We start from the raw sequence: 21,785 nt of genomic DNA, 5'->3' as shown, positions 1-21,785 counted from the left end.
AATGGACACCGTCACCGAATCCGCCATGGCCGCCGCCGTGGCCTCGCTCGGTGGCATCGGAATCATCCACCCCAACCTCTCCGCTCAGGTCCAAGCCGCCATGGTCCGCTCCGTCAAGTCTCGCCGCGTCCCTTTCCTCTCTTCCCCTACTTTCCTCTCTCCCTCGCACCGCATTTCGTCCCTCGACGACTTCGACGCTTCGTCTCCGTTCGTTCTGGTCACCGAATCGGGCTCTCCGACGTCGAAGTTCGTCGGCTACGTGTCGAAGTCCGATTGGCTGAATCTCGAAGAAGAAAGAAAAGGTTCTGAAGTGAAATCGTATATGAAGACTTCGAACGACATCGTTGTTCCGTGGAATCAAAGTTTGGATCAGATTGAATCGTTTTTCAAAGAGAAAGACTCGGATTTGGGGGTTTTGGTGAGGGGAAATGCTGACGTGGCGGCGGAGAGCGAGGTGGTGGATGTGGTGATGAAGGAAGACGTGGAGAGAGTGAAGGGGAACCCGAGATTGGCGTTGGGGGGAACGGTGGGGCCCGACGGAGGGTGGCGGGTCGGGGCGGCTATCGGGACGAGGGAGAGCGATAAGGAGAGATTAGAGGGATTGGTGAAGGAAGGAGTGGACGTGGTGGTGTTGGATAGTTCGCAAGGGAACTCAATTTATCAGATTGAGATGATTAAGTATGTGAAGAGAGTGTATCCGGGGCTTGATGTGATTGGGGGGAATGTTGTGACGGCTGCGCAGGCGGAGAATTTGATTAAGGCGGGTGTCGATGGGTTGAGAGTCGGGATGGGGTCCGGGTCAATTTGTACTACGCAGGAGGTTTGCGCTGTTGGGCGCGGGCAGGTATATCCATTTTCAGCTTCATTGGTTTGATGTGTGTGTGTGTGTGTTTTGATTGTGAAATGGATTAGATAGCATGATAGTGTATTGTTTACTTAGAATAAATGTGTTTTGATTAGAATTGTTACTAGGTTTGTAGTGGTGGATGGGTGTGTGTATACATATTGGATTATGGGATTTCATTTGATTGTTGTTTATTTGTGTTTTAATTTGTGGGGTTGTTTGGATTTTGTGTTTTTGATTTGATCGGTTATGGAGTGACGAAGTTTGGGTGAACGTTGTGAAAGGAGATAAATGGTGTGCTAGTGGTAGATTGTTAATTATATTGGTAGCTAAGGTTTTGTCCGAAAGAAGATTTGAATGTGGGGGGAAGTAATCACAATATCATGTTTAGTGGTGGCATGCTTTCCATATACTTAATTAACATATTTTTTATTGTCTTATTGCTACTTTCTAGGCTACTGCTGTTTACAAGGTTGCTTCTATTGCTTCAAAGTACGGTGTGCCTGTCATTGCCGATGGTGGAATTTCTAATTCTGGACATATTGTCAAGGCTTTGGTCCTAGGGGCATCTACTGTAATGATGGGAAGCTTTTTAGCTGGAAGTGAGGAGGCTCCTGGGTCTTATGAATATCAGGTATGACACTGCTAAGATAATTTCCTCTTTTATTGCTGAAGTAGATGATATACTGCTCAGCTGTGAAACAAATTTGTTTCTTTCACGGTTCCTTTATTGCCATTAAGCATTCGTCTCTTTTTTGGCATTCTGTAATTTTTTATGTGTAAATTTTGTATTGCTGGGAATGTTTGCAACTCATAATTGGATGTGATTCTACTTTTTAAAAAAAGTATGCGCTGTTATATTCTTTTTGTAAATTATATGTTAAAAACAAAACTTAAGTTTTTTGTGAGCTGCAGGTGCAAATTAGTCTTGGATTCTTTTTTTTGATAAGCAATTTAGTCTTGGATTCTCTTAATGCTTTCAGATAAATTTTGATTTAGATCAAAATTTAACCTTTAGTGCCTCATATCCTTTATCGAATGTGTTTTGTAGCAAAAATTCATTAAGATAAAATGGGGTTCTGTACGTGAATAGCACATCTTTTATAGATTTTGTGATTAAAGAGTCAGTGAATGGCTGAGAAGTCATTTTGATTTATGTACAGAAGACTGTAATATTCCTTGCATGTAATTGATTTGTGCCTGTTGTGTGTGTCAAAGCTATTTGGAGGTGTGAGCTCCTTAAAAGTAGTCTTGTTTTCAACTTTTTATTGCTTCATGAAAGTTTTACTTTTTGTGGAGTGGCAAATGATTGGATTTTGCTTAAGTCAATATTTCAGTAATAATAAATTGTTAAATTTGGAATACCAGAATGGTCGTCGGGTAAAAAAATACAGAGGTATGGGATCCCTAGAAGCTATGACTAAAGGGAGTGATCAAAGGTATTTGGGTGATACAACCAAGCTAAAAATTGCTCAGGGCGTTGTTGGAGCAGTTGCAGATAAAGGTTCTGTTCTGAAGTTTGTACCTTACACTATGCAAGCAGTAAAGCAGGGGTTCCAAGATCTTGGTGCTTCCTCTCTGAAGTCTGCTCATGATCTCTTAAGAGGAGGGGTATTAAGGCTAGAGGTATGGTTTATCATTGTATTTTACTTTTTCTCCCTGTGGCTTTGAGCATGATCTGATGTTCTTTATGGAACTATATATCAAGAAATTTGTGGCTGTAAACTTCGATAAGAGGTGGCCTTGTTATCAATTACTCAGGTCATTACCTATTCTTCTGCTAAAAGCCATTAATATTGTCCTAGCTCATCACTACAAATATCACCCTAATGATAAGGGAGGAAATTTGTACTTATTTGAAAGAAAAATATAGCTATCTAGAATCCTACCATTGGATGCAACTTAAATATGATATATAGTCATAAAGGTGGGTTTCATTCTGAAACTTTTATCTTAATATGTCTTCTTGGATGTTCCTTGTCCCTTTAATAACACCTTTTTCCTCTTGAAATCAATTGAAATGAGATGGGGCATAGTGCATATGTCATTCCACCCTTGGTGGTGGTGAGTTTCATGGTTGGTGTGATCCCCACTTTAGTGCATGAGCAAAATGTCTCCTCTTCATTCTTCTTCTTCTTCTTTTCTTCACTTCAACACCCCCCCCCCCCCCTTGGGTTCTCCATTGTTATAATGAAAAAGTGTAATTTTTTACAAATTTCCTTAGACATTGGCTTGGTTTAGCTATTCTGCAGAAGATGTAATCTTGATGACTAATCAGTATATGATTATATGGACTGACCATGTTCTTTTATTTGGTTTGTTCAGGTCCGGACAGGAGCTGCGCAAGTTGAAGGTGGTGTCCATGGCCTAGTTTCTTATGAAAAGAAACCATTTTGATATTAGACTCCCTTGTGCTTATGTTATTGTTGCCGTGGCTGTGTTCTGGCTGGAAATTGTCTGTGGTTCACCCTGCAGTGGAATTGCTAATTTATAATGAGTAACATTCGGGTTAACCAGCCTGGCTATCTGTTATATGAAGTCGTTGATCATTCTCCCCTGGAGGCCCCTGAAGAGAAGCACCCAAATTTTTGTTGTTGAGCATGATATCTTCAATCTGCCTTTATTCCATTGACAATCATGTGTGGGTTTGGATATTATTTATTTTGCTAAAAACTGAAAACAAAAAAAAAACAAAAAAAAAAAAGAAAAAATTTGGATTACTGTTCACATCAAAAACACTGTTTATTGTCTATTTGCACTGTTTATGTTCCATGAACAGTGCAATAGGCATTGGTTAAAAAAAAAAAAAAAAAAAAGGCAAAAATGTGTTTGCATGCTCTCCATGTGTGAGAGGATAATATATGAATTATTATTATTATTTTTTTGATAAGAAAAAGAAAGATAAACATTTGCGGTGAGCATTGAATTATTATAGCTTTTTATTACCTTTTTTTATTAAAAAAATAAAAATAAAATGTTATCAAGCATTAATGAATTTTAATGAATGCTCAATAGACTAGCAACGTTTAAGTTTATGAAATGATACTTTTTATTATTCATTGCATTGTTCTAGTTTACTAAAGTACACAATAATTTTCCTTTAGATAGGTTTGTACATTATTTTCAAATGCAGATATGACAGTTTTCTCCGCTACACTTGCCCCCTGCTTCATTTATGTGGTTCACGGTGTTTTACGTAAATTGCAAGGCTCTATTATAAGGTGAGAGTTTGAAATTTTGTTGTGAAAAAGATTATAGAATTTTGTGTCCCTCTCATTACTCAATTTTGAATAGTACTGGATTCTAAGAATATGCCTTTATGCGTGGCAGAAAAGGGATATAAAGCCAAACGTATGGCAGTTCTGCCAAGTACTTTTAATCTAGAACAATTATTTGGAAGGTAGTGGTTAAAACTTAAAACATATAAGAAAGAACGAAAGAATAAACAATAATTGTGTTGTATTGGCGCATTTCTCCGAGTCCAAACAGTTGCGAAAGCCAGAGTTGTCAGAGCAACCAGTACCAGAACCAAGAAACCAGTATCAGCCATGGATTCTCTGCGATTCTGAGAGAGAGATTTTGAGGAGCTTGAATATTTAGGAGGGAAAAGCTGTTAGAATTGGTTGCTTATATATACTTTTTCTTTTATTATTATTGAATCTAAGCCGTTGATTGTTTAGGTGGAGTTAATCAGAAATTTTGGACGGTGAAAGATAGACTTGGATAATGTTGCACCGGCGGGTAGTTTGTTATTTTGCAAAACAGAATTAGTCGGGGGCAGCGATGGAGTCACAACTTGGTGAAATTACTATATCACGTTAGGACGGACTTAGAATTTTAAGCTAGCGAGAGCTTAAAAAAATCAAAATTAATAAAGAAAAATAAATATAAATGTACAAAATTATTGTCTAATTTTATGTATGGCTCCCTCTAAAAATAAATTCCTAGTTTCGCCATTGAATACAAGGCTGGTTAGGATTTTTTTTTTGAAGTTAGAGCATTTACAGTGGTGATGTTAAAATTTTTAGCTTTTAGCATTTTAAAAACTTACTTTATCTATTTTATTTTCTCACTTTACAATACATCCAATATCAAATGTTCTATATATATATATATATATATATTTTATCACTTCATTTAAAATAATATATACAACTCATTAAAAATAAAGGAAGAGAGAAAATTTGAGTTTTTTAATTGAAGGAAGAGATATAATTTTAATAAAATATTGAATTTTATTTTTAACAACTTGCTATAGTCATTTTACAATACATCCAATATCAAATGTTCTATATATATATATATATATATATTTTATCACTTCATTTAAAATAATATATACAACTCATTAAAAATAAAGGAAGAGAGAAAATTTGAGTTTTTTAATTGAAGGAAGAGATATAATTTTAATAAAATATTGAATTTTATTTTTAACAACTTGCTATAGTCAGTTGGTATTTAAACCAGTTTACTGTAGTTACAAAAAGTTTAGCTTTACTTTCTCCAATAACACATTATTTTTTTGTGGTAAAATAGTTTTTTCCCCCCCTAAAATACAATTACCATTGTGAATGATTTTATTGGTTTTATTAAGTTTTTGAGTTGGATAGTTGTTATTTAAGTGAGGCTAATTAAACTTATTAAGAAGAAGGGACTAAAAGTTTTGGAAGAGGGCCAATTACAAAAATGAAATATATATAATAACAATAAATAAATAAATAAATTGGACCCAGTGAAGGCCTGGCCGGCTGGCCCCCACCTGGGTCTGACCCTGATCTCACGGTACCCCTTGAAAACTTCTGGAATTTGAGAAATAATTGATTAATTATGACGAAATTACCCTTAATTGAACATGATTGGTAAATGCCAATCCCCCAGGCATATGAATAACACGAATAAGAATATATATATATATATATGTTGTATAAATTGGCATTATACTACAATTTTATAATCGGAATGTCTACTCATTCTAATTTCCATCACATCTTTGTTCTGTTTTGTTTTGTTTTGTTTTTTTTTTTTTTTGAGGGGCATCACATCTTTGTTATTCAGTAAGAATGCCAACTTCATATGGCAACCTTGTTCTCACTTAATAGTAGTAATGCCCTTTTCACTATATAAGCTACATTATTTTTTTCTCAGTTAGATTAGATATTGTTGGTGATGAAATCAAATTGCGTGAGATCACTAATTAGGGTTATGCTGTTCATACCTTTTCTTCGTCAATCATGTTCCATTTATGTTATTTCCTTAATTTCCAACCTGAATTTAAAATTTAAATTCAAAGTAGAAGTCATTGAACATGGAAGATTTTTTTGGAGAAATAAATCTGACTCTTCCAGTTTTTCATTTATTGTTTTGGTCCGGGCATAGGGTACCGGATGTTGATCAGAATGGAATTGAGTACTACAATTCAAACTGATTGGAGGAAAATATGCCTCCACCAAGAAACCTTTTTGTAAGGGACTCTTTCCAGAACCACCACCCTTTGCACCAGGGCACCGCCACCAACCGTGACACCATGTCATGACCACCTCATACAAGACCAAGAGGTCCAGGATTGCTACAATCACCATCCTCTGCATCTCTACAAGGCGACATTGACTGATACTTGAATTGGGGTGACTATTTGTATGAAATAAACGGATATGTAGCCTTGCTTTCAATTATTTTCAGAATATGCAAGCATTGTAGCCCAGAAACACTATCAGGTTCATTGAAATTCTGGCGTTTGCTCTAGCATAGAAATAGAGACCATACGCAAACATGAAAATGGCAACTGATCCCCCACGAAAGACAGATCTGCATTGTAGACAGACTTGGATCAATAGATAGATAGATAGATAGATAGATAGATAGATATATATTAGATGAAAAGGCATTAGTATATTGCTTCATGGAAATAAAAGAACTACTCAGGTATAAGAGTTGTAGTCTTCTCTTAGTTCACTACTACGCAAACATATGCAACAAAAGACTTGAATGGCTTACAGATTTGCATCAGCATGCTAAATTAACAACTAAGGGAAGTCATTTTAGGTAAAACACCCATTAGGGGATGAAAATTTAGATAAGCATTAATAACTAGAAAGTTCCTTTCGAAATTAATAACTGAAAGTACCCTTTGAAATTAATTAGGTAGACTCCATCATGATGGCTGTTCCTACAATTCTCCAAGGTATATGTTAGGAGATTCAGTAAGTCTAAATGCACAACAAATTTCACATTTTTTTCCCGCAATTGCTAAGTGGTAGGTTGTGATTGGTGTATAATAAAAACTAGTCGCAAACCCACGCATTGCGCGAGATAATTTTTTTTTTAAGGTGATCTTATTAAATATATTTGAGGTAATAAGTAATAACACTCTCCCATTCATATTAATAACATAATATTTTAAATTTATTTAAGAATCTGTTTATAAATGTTTAACCATGTTTAGTAAAGACACTTCTCATAACTTTAGAATTAAAATACAAATTTATAAAATACCAAAACATTTGAAATGACAAATCTCTCCATAACTCATTGGGAAAAGAAATGGGGGGAAAAAAAAAAGCAAAAGACACTACTTAATATTTTGAAATATGCTTTAATTTAAAATTTTAAAATAAGGGAATTTAATTTTAAAATTAAGGATAATTTTGGAACCTACCTTAAGAACAATCAAATTAGTACACAATATTTTAATATTAATTTCACAAAGTTTGGTCAAACAAATGTAAAGGATGAAAATATTTTTTCCTTTCAAGTTTGGGGTAGAGTGTCATTTCCTCAAACCTCAAGGAATGGGAATGTAATTACCCCTATATTATAATTATTGTTGTTGTTGTTGTTGTTGTTGTTAATAATTGATTTTTCATTTTCTTTTAATTTAATAAAAACCTTACATATACCTTTTTATTTATTTATAGAATATACATTTTTTTAACCTTTACATATCTTTCTTTTAATGTGAATCTTTACATATACCTTAAGTAAACTTTATATATTCCACTTCTTTAGATGTGTAAAATCATAGACTACTACTTCATAATGATAGTAGCTAATTAGTTTTATCACTTTTTTTTCATAATTTCATTTATAACGGTTTTTACTATTATTATATATTTACTGGCTAATGATTTTCATAACAGAGGTGTCAAATGAGATGTAGCATTGTTTAATTTATTAGATTTTTAAATGTAATTGTGTATGAAGATTACACACACACACACACACACACACATATATATATAAAGTTAAATGAAATGTCAAAAAAAGGATTTCAAAATTTTCTAACTTTATTTCTTATGTAATTTCTATTATTACATGAGAAAATATCCTTTTATTTATGAATTAGAGTTTGATTAGTTTTAAGTTTAAATATATTGCTATGATTGTGTTTAATTATTGATTCAATTTTTTAAGTGAATGTAACAATTGATTTTATTGCACTATAAAGTTTTTAATGTTCTCCATATTGGTCATATTTATTTTTTATTTTTACTTCTCCTTACAACCTCTTTGTTTTCCAATTAATAGTTACTAATTGACATTTTTTTTTCTTTGCCATCTCTCTCTCTCTCTCTCTCTCTCTCTCTCTCTCTCTCTCTCTCTCTCTCTCTCTCTCTCTCTCTCTCTCTCTCTCTCTCTCTCTCCTCTCTCTCTATGAGCAACCTACTGATTTCCAAAATTTAATGATGATTTTATTGCATTAAATATGCATTGTAGTTTTTTTTTTTTTTTTCATTTAATTTTGCTACCCTTAAGTTAGTATATCCATAACTATTCTTTATATTATATTTGGTTTGATATCCTTATTATTATTATTTTTTTCATTTAGGGTTTCCCAATTGGCATTTGTTTTGTATTATATTTTTCCTTTGATATATTGAGTTTGAGAATGAGTGTGTCCCTAATATTACTCCACTTTATGATGACACTTTTATTTATTGAATTTAAGTAAAATTTTAAAATTTTAATTTTTTTAAATAAAAAGGAGAGAAAATATAAATAATTTAATGATATGGAAGACATGGGAAGATGAATAGTGATATTAAGGTAATGGGGATATGAAAAGATAAAGATAAGGAAAAAGCTTGGACAAAGAGTAAATGTAAAAAAAAAAAAAAGTACAATTTTTTAAGGATAATTTTATTGATTTGAATTTAAATAAAATATTTCATGTTTAATTATTAAAAGAGAGAGAGAGAGAGAGAGAGAGAGAGAGAGAGAGAGAGAAATATAAATAATTTAGTGATGTGGAAGATTTGATTGAATTCAAATGTTGAATAACATAAGATGAGAATAAAAAAAAAGTAAACTAAATATATATATATAACAATAAATACCAATAAAGAGAACAATTGCACATAAAAGATTTTTGTTTTTTCTCATAACTCTAATTAAGATTGATGTTTTTTTTTTTTTTTTTTAAATATGTGTTTTTGTATTGTGTTTTTTTAATTTCCCATCAAAAAGTCTTTTCTTTCCCTTTATAATTTTGATTGAATTTTGGTTTGGATTAATACTTAGTTGTTTTTGGAAATAGGAATTTGAATATGCCTACCAGTTTGTTGACAAATAAATTATTATAAAATCTATTTTTATTTCTTTAGTTTTATTTTAATTTTAGTTAAGTTAACATTGTAATTTTGTGACGATTTTTTATTATTATGATAATTTCCTTATTCCTTAAGAGATGAGTTGTATATTAAGCAAATGTAACACACTACAACAAAGTTAGAAGAATATGATTCACCTTAAAAAATATTAATGAAATACACACAAAAAAATATATTAAAATGATATATTTGTAGAGATAAAAAGATTTTAAAAAATAAGTGTAAAAATGGGACTAATTCTAATTCTAGGAAACATGTATAGAGAAATAGAAATAAGGATGCTAATTAAAGAACATTGGCAATACCATCAATCCTGTTTGAAGCTTAATCATAGCTCCACTAATTTGTTGACTTTCAGCTTTTGCCTGGTATATATTTAGGCGATCTTCAATGCCGTAAAATTCCTTATTGTCTGGTATTACTTGAATTCCGGCAAACTACCTGATTAAATTAAGTGAGAAAATGAGCATAATGATTCTAGTGTAGAAAAAAAGAAAAAGAAATAAGATATAAAGAATTCCCAAAGATTAGTAATTTGGCATCAATAGAAGAATGTATAAAAAAATCCATCAAAACATTGAGAGAGAAAGAGAGAGAGAACCTTTTTTTGAATTCCGGCAAACTACCCAATTAAATTAAGTGAGAAAAATGAGAGAATGAATTCCCAAAGATTAGTAATTTGGCATAAATAAAAGAATGTATAAAAAATTCATCAAAAAATTGAGAGAGAGAGAGAGAGAGAGCGAGAGAGAGAACCTTTTTTTGTGAGAGAAAACCATGCATAAAATGGAATAGATAGTTACAAATTTATAGTAAGAGAGTGTGAATAAGAAGAGAGAAAATAAAGGAAGGTGAAGAGAAAGAAGAATAATAATATTTATGTAGAGGGTAGTGGGGAGATGAAAAGAAGAAGAATAGTATTTATGTAGAAGGTAGTGAGGAGATGAAAAGGTAAGGGTGAAAAAAAGTTGAAAAAAGTGTAAATATTAAAATAAAATAAAATAAAAAGTAAATATTAAAAACAATTATAGGAAATTGAAAAGAAAATGATAATGAGATGGACGCTGATGTGGCTCAACTGGAGCGTAGCAACAATAAATGCTACGCTTCAGCTTTTAGATATATATAGATGATGTTAATAATAGTCTTATGTGAGAGTCATGTTGCACTAATCACATTCTTGCACCTCAAATGTAAATAAGTTGTGAAATTTATAGTGTCTATAACATTGTTGTAAGAGAGCATTTACTCCAACTTGCTCTCTCAAGCGAAAGTTATTATCGTAGTACATCTCGTACGCAGTATCAGCTGCAATGGCATCCCTAAATTTCGCAACTTCATCTCTCTTCTGATTCTTCTCACAAAGAAGTTTCTTCTTTGTTTCCTTCATGAACCTCAATTCATACCCAGTGTTCATATAGCAATCCCCTGCTATAACTTCTTCGAACGATTTCTTTCTGTTGGGTATTGGATCTGTATATCGCGATCGATGTCGGTTAGAACTTAGAAAATGCTTAGGATTAGGAATGATAATCATATTTATCACTAATTTTGCTGCAACAAACCAAGGGCCAAAGAGAGTTTATTCTTACCTCCAGGATGGCAGAATAGTAAATCAAAATATGAATATGCCTCACTGCAAGTGGAAAGAACAAAGTATCATGAAGCTCAAAATCAAAATATGAATATGCCTCACTGATTTTTTTTTTTTTTTTTCTATCACTATAACAATGAAAAATTATTTACTAAACAAACGGTTTCTTAAACAAAATCAAGATATTGAGACCTAAACTCTACTTTACTTAGCACAAGTTCGATAGATAAAAAAGAGAAAAAGAAATTCTCAGCAACCAAAGTGAAGCTCAGAACACAGAGAATTATAGGTAAAATAAGCAAATATTAGAACCAAATCAAAAGAATAAAAAATCAAATTCCAAGCTCAAGTTCACATAGAAGATCATAAGCAAACGTTGGAAAATATGAGATTTCACAGAGAAATGAGGAAATCAATTACCATGGATTTTGATTAGGAAAAGCTGTGTTGGCGAAGAAAGGAATGTAATCGCTTTCCTTGTACTCCCGATCTTCCTTCCTTGAAGGCTCAGTTCTCAGAGTTTGAATTGCGAATACTAAAACTGGCAAAGCAATCAGTATCAGAACCAACAAACTTGTTGTTTCTCTACCAGCCATGGATTCTCTGTGATTCAGAGAGAGAGAGAGAGAATTTGAAGAGCTTGAAATTTAGGAGGGAAAAGCTGTTAGTGTTGCTTGCTTATATACTGTTCGTTACGCGGGTTCTTTCAATCTAGGCCGTTGATCCTTTTGATGGAGTTAAGCAGAAATTTTGGACGGTAAAAGATTGACTTGGATTCTGTTGGACTGGCGGGAAGTTAATTATTTTGGATAACAGAATTATGTTGGGGCAGTGATCGGGTCACAAGTTGGTGAACTAATTATCTCAAGGTACTCATTGAAACTTCTGGGAGCATAGGAGTTAATTGACGCAGTTACCCTTAATGGGAATGAAAATTTAACTGCACATAAATCTACAAATACAAAAATTGTTGCTACCCAAACTAAGTACTTCTTATAATATGCAATGGCTTGGACACGTTGGTGATATATGCTGACCCCAATTGTTGGAGACTTGGGAGTTCACTTCCTGAGGGTGATGTTGAGTGATAGGTTGCAGTATATAGTATTTTTGTTCGTGTTAAAAATAAATCTTAAGTTGTTTGCAAGCTGCAGGTGCAATTTAGTCTTGGATTCTCTAAATGCTTTCAGATAAATTTTGGTTTAGATCGAAATTTGACCTTTAGTGCCGCATATCCTTTATTGAATGTGTTTTGTAGCAAAAGTCATTAGGATAAATTGGGTTCTGTACATGAATAGCACATATCTATTACAAATTTTGTGATTAAAGAGTCAGTGAATGGCTAAGAAGTCATTTTGATTTATGTACAGAAGACTGTAAAAGTTTAGTCATATTCCTTGCATGTAATTGATTTGTGCCTGTCGTGTGTGTCAAAGCTATTTGGAGGGGTGAACTCCTTAAAAGTAGTCTTGTTTTCAACTTTTTATTGCTTCATGAAAGTTTTACTTTTTGTGGAGTGGCAAATGATTGGCTTTTGCTTAAGTCAATATTTCAGTAGTTATAAATTGTTAAATTTGCAATACCAGAATGGTCGACGGGTCAAAAAAATACAGAGGTAATGGATCCCTAGAAGCTATGACTAAAGGGAGTGATCAAAGGTATATAGTCATAAAGGTGGGTTTCATTCTGAAAGTCTCTCTTAATATGTCCTCTTGGATGTTCCTTGTGCCTTTAATAGCACCACTTTCCTCTTGAAATCAATTGAAATGGGTTTTTGAGATGGGGCATGGTGCATTTGGCATTCCACCCTTGGTGGTGGTGTGAGTTTCATGGTTGGTGCGATCCCACTTTAGTGTGTGAGTTACTTTACATGAGCAAAATGTCTCCTCTTCATTCTTATTCTTCCTCTTTTTTTTTCCTCATTCTCTCTCTCCCCACTCCACCCCCCGCCCGCCCGTTCTCCATTGTTATATGGAAAAAGTGTAATTCTTTACAAATTTTCTTAGACATTGGCTTGGTTTAGCTATTCTCAGAAGATGTAATCTTGACGACTAATCGGTATATGATAATATGGACTGACAACAATCTTTTATTTGGTTTGTTCAGGTCCGGACAGGAGCTACACAAGTTGAAGGTGGCGTCCATTAGGACTGATATTGGGTCGGGTCGGGTCGGGTTCACTGTGACCCGAAACCCGACCCGATAGGAATCGGGTGTGACTGTCTGAAACTCGACCCGAACCGAAAAATCGGGTCTGCAATCGGGTCGGGTTTCCGGGTCTCGGGTTGGTCTTTTTTTTTAACCCAGAAAGGTTCATTGGGAAAGCAATAGACTTCAAAGGCCATGATTTTGAGCTACTACCTTTTGGGGCTGGTACATGGAGTTTGCCAGAGAACATGAAGATTGAAGATTTAAACATGGATTTGTTCACACCTTAAGGTCATGCTATTAGTGTAATCTATATCAGTATATCTTGCTGCTATTAGCTAATGAATAAGCTCAATTACTGGACTTCCACTGTTAACAAAAAGCTGATTGGTTTGATTCATTTGAAAGCATTTATTCATGGTTGGTCTTTCCCTTAACATCTAATCTTCAAGCCTAACCTTCTCTCCCTCAAACACAGAGGGGAGTGTCAAGGATTAGGAATAGGTCCTTACATTATCATCAACCAAAATATTTTCCAAAATCAATTCCAAATGCAAATAGCAAGAATGAAACTAATCCATATATCACCCCCACGAATTCAACTAAAAGTTAAAACTAACTGAACTTTGAAATGCCAAAATAGATAATAAGTTAATGACAGCTGACCCCTAAAACAACTGTTAAGTAAATTTATAAGAACACAATCATTTCTACAAACACAAGTTTGGCTATCATCAAGAAGCCTCCCATCTTCAATCCTAGCAAGACTCCCACCTTTTAAATGATGCCGCCAACATTTGTGATCAAAAGCACAACAGTTTCATGGATCTTCTCTACACAATATCTTCTCACATAGCACCTAGAGTTCAAGTAAAATTAGAGCTGAAATAATTAGTTCCAGCAAGAGTAAATTTTTTTAAGACAAATTTGATATATTCTTAATTTCAAGTAATTCTATCTACTTTTGTATTAACAGGACATCAAAAGTATGTCAAACTTCAGCAGAGGAATCAAGGTACAAATCATTTAAAAAAAATTATTAGTATTAATTTAGATTTTTCATCCCATTCAACATAACTAATAACAAAACAACCAACATAACTAAGAACAAAATTTATTGAAAAAAGAGAAGTAAGATGGTCATTATGATTGTGTTAACAATATCCAAATAAAAATTAAAATGGATAATGGAGATACAGAGACTATAAGGGCATAAACAAAACCTGCAATGTATGTAGGCAGATAAGTCAAGATTAGTAACAGTGCTTGATAGTGAAGGCAATGCTGCTGAAGGTGAAGCTAACTTCCTTCCAAAAAAGCTTCAAAACATTTAGAACAACAATATATATTAAATTCCATTTAATGCACTAACAAGATATATTAAATACACAAGATATATTAAATTTCAGTTAAAGCACAAGTTAATAAATTTTAAGAACATTACATTTTTCATAATCTTCAAATAGTTCAACATCATCCATGGCTTGTCGAAACGAAATTTGCACTGAAGATTGAAGCCAATTTTGAGTACATATAAGAGATTGTACCATCTCAGCGGCAAGTGAACTACGAATGGGTCTAGTATACGTCCTCTCGTACTAAATGCCGACTCAGAAGCCACAGTAGAAACAGGTACAGCCAACACATCTCGTGCCAGTCGAGATAGTATACTATACTTATTAACATTACACTTCCACCAAGCCAGTATATTAAAGGTCTTGTCATTTTCCCCTTCAATATTCTCCATCAAGTATTTTGTAACCTCATCTTCACACCCAACAGGTTGTTTTCCTTGCCTAAAAGCCTTGTATTGAGAGGCAATAAATCTGTCTGGATCATCATCATCAACACCAACACCTTCCATTCTTGATATCTCACTCACACTTTGTATAGAAACATATGATGAATGAGTTAAATTATAATGCTCATACAAGCGTTTCAATACACTTTCCACACGGTCAGTAATAACCTTAGCAACATTCTTCCCATACAAATTTGATAAACAATAATTCAAATAATCCAACTTCTTTCGAGGATCAAGCACCACAGCAACATACAAAAGCACATTTCCCTTCTTTGATGAATCCTCTCCGCTCCCCCAATACTTATCAAACTTCTCTTTCATTGTTTTTGCCATTGAGTACACAAAATGATCCTCACTCCTAGAAAAGTGATCTATCTTTGTTTTAATCATATATATCTCATTAAAGAAAGCATTTGATGTCACATACAAGGAACCTGAAAACCTCTTTGTGGCATTATAAAAAAGTTTCAAAAACTTAACAAATTTTCTACAAGTCTCCCAATCATCCTCATTTGAGGTCTCCTATCATAGTCCCCATCCCGAAAGTGTAAAATATAATCAAGATCTTCATGTTCCATCCGCTTGAATGCATGTTCAAACTTTTCAGCATTTTCTAACATTTTATAGGTAGAGTTCCATCTAGTGGCCACATCCAAACATAGAATAGCCTTTGACTCTATTTTCACTTTCTCTACACACCTCTTGAAGGTTTGTAACCTATTTGGAGAAGCTTTCACATATCTAACGCATGACGCACCCTATCAATTGACTTATTATGAATGTTTAAGCCATCGGTCACAATAAGATTCAGGATGTGAGCACAACACCTCACATGAATAAGTTCATTCCCCAAAATAGTACCTTTCCACATATTAGTAGCTTCTTTCAAGTAACTAATGGCTACGTCATTTGAGGAAGCATTATCCACCGTCAAGGTGAAAATCCCCTCAATATTCCACTCTTCTAAACAAGATTCAACCATTTTGCCAATGGTTTTCCCCTTATGATTATCAACAATACAAAAATTCAAAATTTTTTTATGTAACTTCCAATCATCATCTATAAAATGACAAGTAAGACACATGTAATTAAAATTTTGTATTGAAGTCCATGTGTCAGTGGTAAGGCAAAGCCTACGGCCTCTCAAGGCATTTCTCAACTTATCCTTCTCTTCAAAATAAATCCGACTCACATCTTTAGCTACCGTGAAGCGAGATGGGATATTAAAATTAGGTTGAAAGACATTACAAAACCTTCTAAATCCTTGATTCTCTACAAATCTAAATGGAAGCTCATCCAATATGATCATTTCAGCAAGAACTTTTCTACCCACAACATTTGTAAAAGTCCTAGGCACTAGATTTCCCTCCTCTACATCCTTGGACAATGGTTCTTGTCCATCATGCAATTCATTAAGATATTCAGGACAAATGGGTGTATGGTTTTTTAAATTAGATGTCCCATAAATTTTGCTATCAGCCATGTACTCCTTGCTACAATATATGCATCTTGCCTTAGTTATACCTTCCTCATCTATAAACCTCTCAAAGTGGTCCCAAGCCGTTGATGATGATTTTCTCTTATTAGGATTAGAAGAAGATATCACCTGCGGTGGACGAGGAGGTCTCATGGTTGGTCTTGTAGTGGCAACATCAGGTTGTGTAGGCTCCATTGAATCCATGACCTAGTACCACACAAAACAAAGATAAGAAAAGTTCATTCATTCCCTTAAACAACTAGCACACATGAAAAAAAAAAAAAAAAAAAGACCTTGTACAGAACTGCAAATACCCATGTTAAATAACAAAAAAACCTATTACGGAAACTCAAACACCCAAATAGTCAGATCAAACAAAATGTTAAAAACTGTAAAAATAAAATCTAGACAAAGAAACTGCAGGCTGTAGGCTATTTCCTTGTATAGTGACTAAATCCAATTGATTAAGAGAATAAAGTGGAATGCCAATCTCTTAAGTTATCAGAGGGCAAACAAACTGCAGGCTGGCCTTGTGAAAGTAACAGCCGTTAAACCAATGGTTAGAAATAAATATCAATATGCATTATTTACCATGTCCACTAACAACAGACCCAACCAACAAGTATAATAACTAGAGAAAAGCCTTACTGTTTAAAACTAAACTAAATGGCTGGATCAATAAAACATTTCCACCAATTACTCCTAATAGTAGAACAGAAAGCAAAGAGAAAAAAAATTTTTAATAAATGAACAAACAATATAAGTTGTGTAGGGACATGAAGCAATGAATTACCCACAATGAGAAAACCGTGTCTAAAACTTACAATCAAAAACAACATTTACCATGGAAGGCCCACTAATTTTACCCCTGCTGATCAAGTTTAGAATATACCATAAAACTTCACCCATGCTTTCACAACATTCAGTGTAATGTAGCGTATGCACTATATTCTTAAAATATAATGCTCATGAAATATGTAACACTTCCAACATAAATAAATAAATATTTTGAATTTCATGTGCATGAATGTACACCTTTTTTTTTTAAAAAAAATGTTAAGTACTACTACTATGTAGACCCAAGTCCAGTGAAGGTACACCTATTGGAAGATGAGCCAAGAAAAACACAACTATGATAATCTTAATGAAGCCAAGAAAAACACAAGTGTGAGGTATAACAACTAGAGCTTGGCTAAAGCTCAACATTACCATGCCTAAATCTAATAAGTGCCTTTGCAAAAAAATAACATTAAGCTTGAACTTAAGCTAAAAAGCCAAGAAAAACATGAGCCCAACTTAAACTCTATGCTAGCATAGGACTGGGCCAAGGATTACTTCCATTTGTGTATCACAGGACCCAAGAATTCAGCTTTGCATTGGACATGATGCATTTTGCAGTCAAACCAGCTATAGAAATGATGAACTCATTCTAGTTGAAGGATAACATACCAACTCTTCAACCAACAACTGGCTCAGCTTCTGTCATTGGCAGCAAGACATCAATAGAGTTTGCGTATTGGTGAAACTGCAACCAGCCATAAAACATTGGATTATCTTCAGTTCAAAACTTACAGACATTGAAGGCACCAAAATAACTGACTAGGTGAAAGCAGTATTAAGAAAGAATTTAAGTTTAGTTTCCACATTTCCTAAGTGAAAGTAAATAGTAATAATATATCATTGAAACAGCTTGATTTAGTTTCATTCAATATGGTTCAACACACTTATCCAAAAAAACATTACTATGGATCAACACAACCATGATTCTGAAATCTTAGATTCCATTTAGTTGATCTTTCTGTTTTTAATATTTTTTTTAAAATGCTCAATTTCTGAAATTAACAAAAGAGCCATCATTTGATATACTTCTACAGATTAGTGAAGAATTTCCATTATCAAAAATAAAGAACTTCTATGCTTGGTCATGATATACTTCTATTTTGAATGAGTTTATTATCAATTGGAAAGCTACTTCATTCATCAAACCTTCAGGATATAGAAGTTCGTCCACAAGAACTTATCTTTAGCAAAACCCAGAACACCCATTGGAGTGAAAAGCATAGAGAAAACAAGAACTACACGTACCTAGCACTGTAGAGACAGATCTGGCGGTTTGAAACTACAAAACTCCAACTGGGTTTTTGTTTTTGTTCTTGTTCAAACTTCAAAGAGAAAACAACAAACTGCAGGAAAATCCAATACTGTGTAATGTGTATAATGAGTGAAGAGAGAGTAAACCCAGAAAGCAAAAAAAAAAAAAAAAAAAAAAAAAATTGAAACAACAACACTATCACCGTATCACACACACACAAACAAAACACCATCCAAAATCTAAAACCAAACACAAACAAGAAGGATGACTTACACAGAGATAACTGAGGCCTGAGGGAGGCGAAGAGCTGAGGGAGGCGGAGAGAACAAGTTCAACAGAGTGTAGGGTGTTTTTCAAAAATCGGGTTCAGACTAACATACTTATATGACCCGACGCCCGACCCGATGCTGACCCGATCCGAAATAACCCGAAATTGAGACCCGAAACCCGACCCGAATATTCTCAGACCGCCCAAACCCTGTCGGTTCAGGTCGGGTTTTCGGGTGGGCCGGGTCCTTGCTCAGTCCTAGCGTCCATGGCCTAGTTTCTTATGAAAAGAAACCATTTTGATATTTGACTCCCTTGCGCTTATGTTATTGTTGCCGTGGCTGCGTTCTGGTTGGAAAGTCTTTGTGGTTCACCCTGCAGCGGAATTGCTAATTTATAATGAGTAACGTTTAGGTTAACCAGACTGGCTATCTGTTATATGAAGTCGTTGATCACAATAGTTGAGCTTACAAGCTCGAGTTCTTTGTAAATACAAAACTCGAGTGTAATGCTTTTTTTTTTTTTTTTTTTTTTTCTTCTATGGTACTTGAGCATATCAAGCTTGAGTTGCTTGTTATATGGACATCGAGTTTTCTAAGCTCGAGTTCCTTATATATTATATATATATTTAATAATCAACAAATAAACATAAACATAAACATAAGTAATTTTTTTTCATTTGAATGCACAAACATATGTTTTTATTTATTTAAATAGAAGCGTCATAAATATTAGAAATTTTAATTTTTACACCACTCATACTCCTTGTTCATTCATTTTTAACACACTCATCAATTTCTAACTTCTCGGAAGCGGTATGGTCAAATTGGTATATTGGGGGTTACAATGATAAATTAGAACAACATGTAAAAGAAAAATCTCACTCCATTTTTAACCATGGGCACACCGAAAGAAGTTTAAGCTACATATTATTACTTTATCAATCTTGTTCCGAATTACTGTATGGTCAAATAATTGATAAGTATTGTAGAAAGAGTGGACCACTCAAATATAAAGAAGAACTTACGTCTTATCACGTTTGGATATATAAGTTCTTGTTTTGCAGTGTTTTGAAGAGGAATGTTAAAGATTTTTTTTCTATACATCTAAATGTTTGGTTGATGATGTAAAAGTTGCTTTGGCAACTTTTTTTTCTAAGGAGTTGTAACATTCTTGGGTGCGATACAATTCACTGAGAAAAAAATTGCTAAAGCAACTTTCTCATCATCAATCGTGCAATAAACTCCAAAAGCCGCTTTTTCAGATTTTGATTTATTGGAAAAAGAGCCATTGTTGTAGACCCTCCGATTAAACAATTCAGAAAAATCTCAAAAGAGCCTGGGCTCCTTCAAGATTTTTTTTTTACATGTTGTTCTAATTTCTCATTGTGACCCCTAATATTTTATCCAATTAGACCATAACGCTTCCGAGAAGTTAGAAATTAATGAGTGTGTTAAAAATGAATGAACAAGGGATATGAGTGGCCTAAAAATTAGGACCCGTTTGGTAGAGGAGTTTGAGTAATGTTGTTTATATTTTTTTGAAATACGTGTAGGTGAAAAAGTGTATGAAAAGTGTGTAATGTTATTTAAAAACTGAAAATGAGTTGTTAAACAACTCTACCAAACGGGTTTGAGATTAAATTTATATATTTTACAGTGCTTCTATTTAAATAAATAAAAACATATGTGTTGTGTGTTCAAATGAAAAAAATTACTTATTTTATGTTTACATTTATTTGTTGACTATTGGGGAAAAAAAGTATAAGGAACTCGAGCTTGCCAAACTCGAGTTCCATATTAGAAGGAACTCGAGCTTGGTATGCTCTAGTACCATAGAAGGGAAAAAAAAAAAAAAAAAAGCATTACGCTCGAGTTTTGTATTTACAAAGAACTCGAGCTTGGTAAGCTCGAGTATTGTGTTGCATGGAACTCGAGTTTACCATGCCCGAGTTCCATGTGGCATTTTTTCCAAAAAATCCACGTCAGCACAAGTTTTTTTTATGAAGCTCGAGTGTTTAAAACTTGATTTACACAGCAAACTCAAGTAATATTTTGAAATTAAAATTTCTATATTTTACAGTGCTTTTATTTAAATAAATAAAAACATATGTTTGTGTGTTCAAATGAAAAAAAAAAAATTACTTATTTTTATGTTTATGTTTATTTGTTGACTATTGGGAAAAAAAAAAGTATAAGGAACTTAAGCTTGCCAAACTCGAGTTCCATATTAGAAGGAACTCGAGCCTGGTACGCTTGAGTACCATAGAAGAAAAAAAAGCATTACGCTCAAGTTTTGTGTTGCATGGATCGAGTTTACCATGCTCGAGTTCCATGTGACATTTTTTCCAAAAAAAAATCAACGTCAGCACAAGTTTTTATTTATTTATTTATTTATTATTATTATTATTATGAAGCTCAAGTGTTTAAAACTTGATTTACACAGCAAACTTGAGTTTCATGAACTCGAGTTTAAAAAGTGGTATTGCTACTATTTTGCAAATAGTGATATGTTGCTAATAATTTCTGCGAAAAGTGGTGGCCGATTTGGCCTCTTTCCTACTACTATATAAACAGTTTTGATCAGATATAAACTAAAAGTTCTAGAGCCTTTAAAAGCAGCACATTTCATATATGAACAGTTTTTATCATTACAAGAAATAAAGTTGTTAATTCAAAATACCATTTGATTGTTCTAACAAACCTAAAAAGCCAAGCTGATCAAGTTTCAGCAAATTAAAGGTAGCTCAGTATTGAGCTTGACTAGGCTTAATTGTACTAGCTTTACATCCCAAATATGAGATTGGATAATCCTTGTCATGCCCATTGCTGTCAAGGGCATTACTCAAACACAAGCAGTGAAGCACAAAAATGTATATTCCTAAATAATAAAGCTGAACATAAAGCAAAGTTGAATTACAACTGTACTTTAAGCTCCAACTCTCTCTTTTGAA

At 33.6% G+C, this 21,785-nt stretch overlaps 1 protein-coding gene and 1 long non-coding RNA gene across 2 annotated transcripts; one reads left to right on the top strand and one right to left on the bottom strand.

Moving 5' to 3' along the window:
* LOC111999830 (inosine-5'-monophosphate dehydrogenase 2) lies at positions 1 to 3,668 on the top strand. The gene is made up of 4 exons (XM_024031942.2): positions 1 to 844; positions 1,299 to 1,478; positions 2,213 to 2,470; positions 3,170 to 3,668. The coding sequence occupies exons 1-4, from the start codon at positions 2 to 4 to the stop codon at positions 3,239 to 3,241; spliced, it is 1,353 nt and encodes a 450-aa protein (XP_023887710.2). The 5' UTR covers position 1; the 3' UTR covers positions 3,242 to 3,668.
* A 10,121-nt stretch (positions 3,669 to 13,789) lies between these two features.
* Positions 13,790 to 14,450, bottom strand: LOC136066517 (uncharacterized). The gene is made up of 2 exons (XR_010628009.1): positions 14,416 to 14,450; positions 13,790 to 14,051 (listed from the first exon to the last, which is right to left on the bottom strand). It is a non-coding gene; the product is annotated as an uncharacterized LOC136066517 (long non-coding RNA).
* Between the last annotated feature and the right edge of the window lie 7,335 nt (positions 14,451 to 21,785).

The sequence above is a fragment of the Quercus suber genome, unplaced genomic scaffold (assembly GCF_002906115.3).
Source record: "Quercus suber isolate HL8 unplaced genomic scaffold, Cork oak 2.0 scaffold_37, whole genome shotgun sequence".
Classification (NCBI taxonomy): domain Eukaryota; kingdom Viridiplantae; phylum Streptophyta; class Magnoliopsida; order Fagales; family Fagaceae; genus Quercus; species Quercus suber.
This window is presented reverse-complemented; position numbering and strand designations above follow the sequence as displayed.

Coding starts and splice junctions, on each gene's coding strand:
- LOC111999830 (XM_024031942.2), top strand. CDS start 2: ATGGACACCGTCACCGAATCCGCCATGGCCGCCGCCGTGGCCTCGCTC. Junction 845..1,298: donor GCGCTGTTGGGCGCGGGCAG/GTATATCCATTT, acceptor GCTACTTTCTAG/GCTACTGCTGTTTACAAGGT. Junction 1,479..2,212: donor CTGGGTCTTATGAATATCAG/GTATGACACTGC, acceptor TTGGAATACCAG/AATGGTCGTCGGGTAAAAAA.